A 10,252-nucleotide genomic window follows, 5' to 3' on the forward strand; every position below is an offset into this window, starting at 1 on the left:
TAATTGTATTAAATTAATGGAATCCCTAATGTGAATGACTTGGGTTATTGTAGAGATCACCTAATACTATTTATACAACATTTCCTACTACCTCACCACTAAATAGACATATAACTCATATTTGGCAATAAATAAATCATTTCCCAACACATCCTCTCTCCTCTATCTTCACTCTCTCTAATTCTCTCTCCTCTATCTTCACTCTCCCTAATTCTTCCTTAATATACGTTTCAATAAATACAATATAAACCTCTTTCCTCTACCTTCTCTCCTATTTTCTCTCTCTACTTTTGTTAATATTAACAAAAAATCTTTTACCAGTAAAAAAAATATCAAATAAAATCTTAAACATTTCTCGGTAAAAACTAAAAACTTTTTATTTGTTATATTAACTTCTAATATTTCATTTAGCAATAGAATTAATCTAGAGCACGATAACAATTTTCATCACATTTATTCTAAATTTATGACAATAATTTTTTTATTTGAGTACAAATTTTTAACTTGTACTATTTCATCACATTTATTCTAAATTTATGACAATAATTTTTTTAGTTGAGTACAAATTTTTAACTTGTACTATAATTTTATAACATTATAGAACTAAGTTTTATTATTAAAGTAAACTATTTTTATAATTAGTTATACCAATTAATTATTCAATTTAAATGAATTAGTGTTATTATTAATTATATTATTTTACAAATTTATTTATTTACTGAAAACATATTTTATATCAATTTATCATATAAGCCCTCTATATTTATTTAATAATGACTAATGAGTACAATTACGTAGATTATGAAAAAATAGGGAGAGAAGGTAGAGAAGACAGATGGAAGATTTTAGATTTATTGGATATCTTTTTAATTGGTTATTTCTTTAGATTAACAAAAAAAAATAGAGAGAGAAAATAGGAGAGAGAACGTGGAGGAAAGAGGTTTCTAATGATATTTTATTGAATGAAATGTAACTAAGAAAGTAGGGGGAGGAGAGAGGTTGTGTTGGGAAATGATTTATTTATTGCCAAATACGAGCAACATGTCTATTTAGTAGTGGGATATTAGGAAATGTTGTAGAAATAGTATTAGGTGATTCCTACCGCTTAGGTTCGGCGCGAGAGCATCAACTCTACATAAGAAAGTATTACCTCATCCATCGATTATTTATAGTCTTATTTTGATTTGACACAAATTTTAAAAATATAAAAGAAAATGTTAAAAAAAATAGAGCAATATAAGTCTCGTTTTTATATAGTTAGATTTATTTCAAGCACGAATTTAAGTAACAAATTTTTGTCTATTTCTCGTGGACGGAAGAAGGTGGTACAGTTGAGTCCACTGTCTAAAATAGAAAAAAAAAACGTTGTTGGATTTTGAATTATGGACATTTTAAAATATAAAATTAGGACACTATTTAGTGCATAGACTTAGGGAGTAGTATTAAATTAACATAAACTACTCCTAAACCCTATTATTAACCACCAAACCGGCCTAACTCATTTCCTCTTGTGCTATAAATTAGAGGAGTAATAATAGTTAGGAGCTACACAACACTACCCCAAAAAATTCACCCCATATAGTAGTAATAGCATTGATGAAGAAGGCAGCAGTAACCATCGTAGGCGGCGGCCCCTCCGGCCTAGCAACGGCGGCGTACCTCCACAGCCTCTCCATCCCATACATCCTTCTGGAGAGAGAAGACTGCTTCGCCTCACTGTGGCAAAACCACACATACGACCGCGTCCATCTCCATCTCCCTAAACAACTATGCAACCTCCCCCTCATGCCCATGCCCTCCCACTACCCCACCTACGTCCCTCGCCGCCTCTTCGTCGACTACCTCAACGACTACGTCACCCGCTTCCACATCCGCCCCGTCTACCGCAGGTCGGTCGAGGCCGCCACGTACGAACACGGGGAGTGGAAGATCGAGGCCAAAAACCTCGACTCCGGTAAACTGGAGGAGTATCGCTCGAGGTTTTTAGTCGTGGCCACGGGAGAATCATGCGATCCGAGCATGCCGGAGATCAAGGGGCTGGGGACCTTTACTGGGGAGGTATTGCACTCCACCGCCTATAAGAACGGCGGGAGGTTCGCCGGAAAAAAGGTTTTGGTGGTCGGGAGTGGGAATTCTGGCATGGAGATCGCGGTTGATCTGTCCGACCACGGTGCAAGGACCTCCATAGTCATCCGGAGCCCGGTAAGGACACTTTTCTTCACTTTGTTAGCAATATATAAGTGCAGCTCCTAGTCCACTCTCGAATTAATAGTTATGCAGGGAGGGTAGTGATAAAATGCAAACTTATATATTGTACAAACTCAAAACTCATCAACACAGCTTCAACACAGTTTCAATAAACTTTCAAGATTTTAATGTCAATACAGTATCAACACAATATCAACACAACATCAATCAATGCCTATCGTTAAAATTATGTTGACATTTTCCTGTTGATGTTTTTTTGTGATCTGTTGACATTTTTCAATGGTCCAGATCATAGTTTTGAGTTTGTACAATATTTAGAGTTTTCATTTGATCACATTCCTATGTGGGGGAATTATTAGTTATGGGCTTTTTTTTTATTTTGTTGTTGAAATTGTTGGTGCAGATTCACATATTGTCAAGGAGAATAGCCTATATGACATTGGTTCTAATAAAGTACTTACCAAGGAAATGGGCTGACTCATTTGCTATAATGATGAGCAAATTTGAGTATGGAGACTTAACAAAATATGGTATTCAAAGGCCTAAAATGGGACCCTTTGCTCTCAAAGATGACTATGGGAAATACCCGGTTATTGATGCTGGTACTGTGGTCAAGATCAAGTCTGGGGAGATTAAGGTTTGTTAATATTTATGATTTGTATTTGATTTTTATTGAATTAATATAAGTGCAAATGTTTATGGTTAATGTAGGTGTTGCCCGAGATTAGTAGTATAAAAGGGAATTGCGTGACATTTGAGAATGGAACAGAAGAATATTCATATGATGTGCTAATCTTTGCCACAGGCTTCAAAAGATCGACCAAACAATGGCTAAAGGTAAAATAAAATCATGGCCCTTTATTATTCAAAACACCCTTCTCTAGATTCTTTTATTTAATTTCACTAAGGTAGTGTTTGATTTCATTGATAAAATAATAGTACCAAGATATAACCTATGATTGAGTTGTGAGATTATTTTAGTAACATGGGGTTAACTATAACTAATTATCTCATGGGGGAGTGATCAATTGCTAACTCATCATTTAATTGCTAACTACAACTAATTTAAGGCCATATAATTTTAGAAAACGTGTGGTCTACAATTTGCCACGTGTAATTTTCGTTTTTATTAATAAAATAAAAAAGATTAAAAAAACGCCAAATTAGGATTTTAGATGAAAATGTCAATATAGTGTTTCGGAAATATCAACACAATGCTTTGAGAATGTCAACACGATGCTTTAAGAATGTTAACCCATTGCTTATATTGACATTCTACATGTATTATGTTGACATAATTTATATAATATGTTGACATTTCTGCTTTATGAAAAAATTGAAATTTTTTTTATTTTTTTTTCAAATTTTGATGTCGGAACATATGCATGTGTGATGTCGTTGGAATCCTTATAAAATTATCTTTAATTTGATATATGTTATATGAATGTAAAGTTTTGGGATTTCTTTTAAAAGTTAGTTATAACTAAACATGTAGTTAATTGACATTAATACCCCTATTGATATTTTATGGAATTAATCCTATGGCTTTATTGACGTTTTTTATTGATCGTATTGATATTTCTTGGTTGATGATCTAGGCCCTTAATTTGAATATCTAATTGCTATTATTTAGTTGTAGTTAGCAATTAGGTATTGAGTTAGCAATATAACACTCCCCTTATCTCATGATTATTCATCTAGGATTGAGTTGTGGAATTAAATCTCATAAACCAAATACACTGCATAATTAATCTCGAGATACAATCTTCCAAATCGAACACCTCCGAATTAACAAATAGTGTTTTCTTACATGTGCAGGAAGATGATAATTTATTAAATGAAGATGGGATTCCAAAGGTCGATTATCCAAACCACTGGAAGAGTGTAAATGGGCTTTATTGTGTTGGGTTCGCCCGCAAAGGATTGTACGGAGCTGCTATGGATGCCCAAAACATAGCCCACCACATCAAATCTCAAATTACTCATTAATCATATTTTAAAATAACTTTCAACTTATAAATGTTGTTAGAATCAAGAGTGATGATGGAAGAAAATACTCAAAGCTACAGCCATATCATTATTAATAAAAGAAGAATTCAATCCAATACAATATAGTCCCTATATTTGTTTTATTTTTCACATATTTTAATTCTATTTTATAACATGATATTGATAAATAATTAATCATTAATTCGTTGATGATTGTACCAAAACCTGATTCACTTTGACACTTTTCTATACATACCTAAAAATAATTGTGTAAAAAACAAGTCAATAAAACAGTACAATATATAATTATTTAGTCCCACCATCCACTAATATTTGGCCAGATATACTGCGAGTTTGCTACTTCAGATAAATGTACTACTCCATATTATTGACACTTGATGGTAAAAGAAACTATATATTCAAATAATACAGTCTTTACATATGTGTTTTTTTTAATTTCTTTTACATTTCATTTTTGTATATTAGTAAAATTTTATATATGTGTTGATATTTTTAATATATTACGTTGATGAGTTAGCAGAGTTAGCAACTTAAGAAAGTTAGCAATTGATCACAACCATAGTATATAAACTAATAATTTTTGCTTAAAAAAATTACTCTAATTAAACAAAGATGGCATTGACAAATATTTAGTTGAAGATAGCCTATTAACTCCATAAGTAAAGGCTTGTGAAAACGGGTTTCTTTTATTGGGCTTGCCCATAATGGGCTATGGAGGCCAGAGAGTAGCCCAACATTTCTAGACTCTTTTATTATAAATGGAAATTGATCTCTATAAATTGAGAAAATTGTCAATTAGTATAATTTTTTTTTACTTCTCACCACTCCTATAATTTTTAAAATTTAAATATAAAAGTATAACTATTCATTTTTTCCACAACGATCAAAAGCAAATATAATACTCCATCTGTCCTAAATGTTTCTTTTAAACATGAGATTTGTTTAGAGAGAGAAGTAAAAAGAAAATATAATATTTTTCGCTAAATAATGGGACGTCCCAAAATGGAATTTCAAATTCCTCATGGTTGGATGAGTGAAGTGTAACAAAAATAAGTTTGTTATGACAACAAAACAATGTTGTTTTGGACAAAATTATGTTATTCTAATTAGAGTGTTAATTAAAACATCATTAAGTAATGTAAAACGACGCGGTTTTATGATATATTGCATCCGTCTGCGAAAAATAGCCATATTGTACCATTTTATTTTGTGTCTTCCATCAAAATTAGTTTCTAAGTATCTATTTTGTAAGGTTTTCTCTCTAATAAGGTGAATTTTATTTTCCACTAACAATACAATAACTTCTTGTTCTCTCAGGGGGTGTTCGGTTCGCAAGATTGTATCCGAGATTAAATTTGTATGGTATTTGGTTCATGAGATTCAACCCCACAACTCAATCATAGATGAATAATCATGGTATAATTAGTTATAGCTAACCCCACATAACTAAAATAATCTCACAACTCAATCCTAGATTGTATCTTGGTATTATTTTATCTTGGAAACCGAACACCACCTCAATATCTTTTTTACTTTACCAATTTTTTAGGCATATCAATTTGTTTATTAATCTTTTTTAATTTTTGGAAAATATACATCCATCCATGAAAATAGTCTAATTTTTTTAGATGCCAAAAAAATATTCTCAATCCCACTATTTCTCCTCTCTCTCTCTCTTATACTCTATCTAATTTTTTTCATTTTCTAGCTCTTTTACTTTACCAATTTCTTATTTATTATTCAAAAATTCATGGCATTTTTTTGTGAACGGAGGTAGTGTTGTTTGTACAAAACTTTAGTTTTATTTATCAAATTTGAACTATATATATTTTTATATTATTTAATATTTAATATTATCTGTATAAAATCTGTATAAAATAATATTTTGAATATATATGTATATATAAACATTTTCATAATAACTGAAATAAGAGAGAGAAAATGTTTGTATGTGTTCATTATTAAATAAAACAAATTTTATTTGACACTGGAAAAGAAAACAAAGTTAGTTACGACGTAATCTATCTGTAAAGCAAGCTAGAGAAGAAACATGTGAACAAAGTTGAAGAGTATCTTAAAATTTGAAAGTTTGGATAATAATGAACTTTTCTTTTCCATTTAATGTTTATCTATAGCATCATCAATCTCATAATAAAAACAATAACATTTATTATTAGCAGTATGGATTGAAGCAATTGCTCTTCTTGTACTTGTAACTGTAGTTCTATTTTTTATTGAAGTGATTTTTAATTTCTTAAAATGTCATTTTACAATTACAGAATGACTTTAATCTTAAGGTGCATATTTAACTATATATGAAAAACTCTCAATATATCATAATTTGTGATATACTCCAAACAAATAAATAAAGAAATCAAACAAGAAGAATTTAAGAATTACTAAAAAATATAGTTCGATACCTAATATGATTTAGACCGATGAAATATGAAATAATTGAGCTGCATTTCAGAAATTTTATAAAAAAATTATAATTATCTCTTTGATTTGCTTTGATAGAGGAAACAAAAGATAAGATAAAATTGACAAACAACGCAAAGAGGGTAATATAAAAAATAACCAGTGTTCCAAATATTTTTAATGAACTCGGCTCATAAAGCAAAAACTCAGTAGTATAATTTTCCATTATGCACAATATCATTCTCTTTTTTAGAGTAATATTTTAGTATTAAAAGCAAAATTCAATATCATTTTTTTCAAAAACATCATTCCATCAAAAGCAAAAAACAATAGTATTATTTTCAATTGCTGAAGATCAAAATCATTTTCTTATGAATATCATTGTTCATATGCAACACTATCAGTTTTCAGCTTTTGATATACTAATACATAAGTAAGATAGATTTTATTAGAATCACAACAAAATTATCTCAATTAAATGAAAATAAAAATGAAAAAAATCTTACCTACTACAGTTTTTAATTAGTGGGAATACACTAACCACACTTACAAGTGTAAAAGACCCAAACATTAATGGCAAAAAAAGGTCAACAGCTAAAAGGTTCCAAGAGGGTATCAAAATGAACAAAATCTTACCCAAACCATATTACTCCTAATAACCTTATTAATCTTCTCTACGCCTATAAAAGTTGGGAAACAACACACTATATCTCATTCACTCCAAACAACAAAAATACATAGTAAAACCAAAAATGGAGAAGGCAACAGTGAGCATCGTGGGAGCCGGCCCCTCCGGCATGGCGACGGCGGCGTACCTCCACAGCCTCTCCATCCCATACATCCTTCTGGAGAGAGAAGACTGCTACGCCTCTCTATGGCAAAAGCACACCTACGACCGCGTCCACCTCCATCTCCCCAAGCAACTATGCACCCTCCCCCTCTTGCCCATGCCCTCCCACTACCCCACCTACGTCCCTCGCCGCCTCTTCCTCGACTACCTCAACGACTACGTCACCCGCTTCCACATCCGCCCCATCTACCGTAGGTCGGTCGAGGCCGCCGCGTACGACGACGGGGAGTGGAAGATCGAGGCCAAGAACCTCGACTCCGGCGAACTGGAGGAGTATCGCTCGAGGTTTTTGGTCATGGCCACCGGGATATCCACCGATCCGAGCATTCCTGAGATCAAGGGGCTGGGGAGCTTCACCGGGGAGGTCCTGCATTCCACCGAATATAAGAACGGCGAGAGGTTCGCCGGAAAAAAGGTTTTGGTCGTCGGAAGTGGGAATTCCGGTATGGAGATCGCGGTCGATCTTGCTGACTGTGGCGCAACCACCTCCATTGTCGTCCGCAGCCCGGTAACTAGCTCTTTTGTTTGCATGGGTGGTAGAGTTGTCAACTGGACCAGGCCGACCCAGATATTAATTTATGTTGAATAATGGTTACAATTTTGGATTAGTAGTACTAAATACTTATATGGTACATGTTGAATTAATTGTGGGTGCAGGTTCATGTAGTGTCAAGGAGAATTTCTGCTATGGCGATTGCTCTAATAACGTATACATCGCTCAAGTGGGCTGACATATTTGCAACAGTGATGAGCAGGATTGTGTTTGGAGACTTATCCAAATATGGAATTCAGAGGCCTAAAAAGGGGCCCTATGCTCTGAAGGATGAAATTGGGAAATACCCTGTTATTGATGCTGGTGTTGTGGATAAGATTAAATCTGGAGTGATTAAGGTTTGTTAGCCGGTTCATGATTCTAGTACTAACATTTACGGAGTATTAATTAATACTAATGTTTATAGGGTTAATGCAGGTGTTGCCTGCGATTAGTGGTATAAAGGGGAAGTGTGTGATATTTGAGAATGAAGAGGAATGCTCATACGATGTGCTAATCTTTTGCACAGGCTACAACAGATCAACCAAGTGGCTAAAGGTTTATTATTTAAAATAACCCTCTTTAGCTTCTTGTATTTAATTTCATTAATTAATTAAATGTGCAGGAAGATTATTTATTGAATGATGATGGGCTTGCAAAGAACGCTTACCCAAACAACTGGAAGGGTACAAATGGGCTTTATTGTGCTGGGCTGGCCCGTATGGGAATATATGGAGCTGCTATTGATGCCGAAAAGATAGCGCACCACATCAAATCCCAGATTTGATCATTATCTATGTCATTGGAATGAAGAGAAGAACGAGCTAGATCCTCAAAGAACTTTTTTAATAAACAAAGAATGCAATCCAATACAATGCATTCCTTCCGTTTGTTATATTTTGCGCATTTTAATTTTACAATCAACTATATACATTTGAAAAGGAATCATGGAAACTTCATGAACTTTGCAATTCGCCCATTTCAAATACTTTTGCATTTTTTTCAAACTTTTTTCTACTAACACACTTCCAAGCCATGAATGGTAGTAGTATTTTTGTACATTTCCACCTAAATAAATAACAAATAAGGTATTTAAAGAAATAAGGAGTAGTAAATATCATAATAAATACTTGTAGTAGTATAAAATCAAGATTGCACATTATGCCTTTCACCTTAATATCATATACTAGTTGTATAATTTAACTTTTATTAATAATTAATATTAACAATAAAATTCTTCTTGTACACAATCCTGGTGTGAATAAAAAAATATCTACATAGTATAGAAATTAATTGAAATTTACCTTTATTTGTAAATTAATTTAGCAAATTCCTTAAGTGTTGTAAATGATGATAATTTGCTTGGAATTAACACTCCCCGTAATATTGATGCCTATTTTACTTTATCTAATTTTAACATTTATTTCATTGATTGTAAAAACTCGATTTGAGAATGACAGATTTTTTATCTCCACATATCATATAAGTATGTGTTTATATTTGATAAAAATTAAATATGAAAAAATATAGTAATAGTAGTACTTATTTAAGTCTTCCTTTAGAAACCAGCGTCCTCTTTCCTCTTATAAAAAGAATAGTACTCCTACTAATTTATTTTCTTTATTTTGCAGGTTCGATTACGTGTCATAATATTCACTTTTTTAATAATAATATGTTACTACTATGTTTTAGATAATCAAATACATGAATAAAGAATATTAAAATTCTAATATCTTGTCCCACATCGGCTTGGTGATGATCATATCTCTTCTATATAAGTGTGGATAACCCTCCCCCTTATGAGGCCTTTTAAGGGGTGAGTGACCCATTTCTAATATGGTATCAGAGCAATGCCCAAGTCGATGATGGTTTATCTCTTTATCTCTTCTCTTGCCTACCCACGTGATGGAAGTCCGATGTGTCATTCCGGCCCACACGTGAGGGGGCGTGTTAAAATTCTAATATCTTGTCCCACATCGGCTTGGTGATGATCCTATCTCTTCTATATAAGTGTGGATAACCCTCCCCCTTATGAGACCTTTTAAGGGGTGAGTGACCCATTTCTAATGAAGAATATGTATAGGAACAAAAACAGATGATATATATAAACGAATTAACATCCGTCAGAACATAGCACATAATATAAACAATGAATTAAAAATATTAAACGATCGCAATTTATAATTATATGCAATCACGATAAAATACCAATTAAAGAACAACAACCACCTTAA

At 32.6% G+C, this 10,252-nt stretch overlaps 2 protein-coding genes across 2 annotated transcripts; both read left to right on the plus strand.

Annotated features, from left to right (window-relative positions):
• The first annotated feature begins 1,565 nt into the window (after positions 1–1,565).
• On the plus strand, positions 1,566–4,347 carry LOC125187811 (probable indole-3-pyruvate monooxygenase YUCCA10). Its single transcript, XM_048084453.1, has 4 exons — positions 1,566–2,202; positions 2,612–2,845; positions 2,920–3,045; positions 4,027–4,347. The coding sequence occupies exons 1-4, from the start codon at positions 1,597–1,599 to the stop codon at positions 4,195–4,197; spliced, it is 1,137 nt and encodes a 378-aa protein (XP_047940410.1). The 5' UTR covers positions 1,566–1,596; the 3' UTR covers positions 4,198–4,347.
• A 3,041-nt stretch (positions 4,348–7,388) lies between these two features.
• Positions 7,389–8,977, plus strand: LOC125189672 (probable indole-3-pyruvate monooxygenase YUCCA10). The gene is made up of 4 exons (XM_048086926.1): positions 7,389–7,994; positions 8,144–8,377; positions 8,457–8,576; positions 8,644–8,977. The coding sequence occupies exons 1-4, from the start codon at positions 7,389–7,391 to the stop codon at positions 8,803–8,805; spliced, it is 1,122 nt and encodes a 373-aa protein (XP_047942883.1). The 3' UTR covers positions 8,806–8,977.
• Positions 8,978–10,252: the final 1,275 nt, after the last annotated feature.

Source organism: Salvia hispanica, chromosome 5 (genome assembly GCF_023119035.1).
Source record: "Salvia hispanica cultivar TCC Black 2014 chromosome 5, UniMelb_Shisp_WGS_1.0, whole genome shotgun sequence".
Lineage (NCBI taxonomy): Eukaryota > Viridiplantae > Streptophyta > Magnoliopsida > Lamiales > Lamiaceae > Salvia > Salvia hispanica.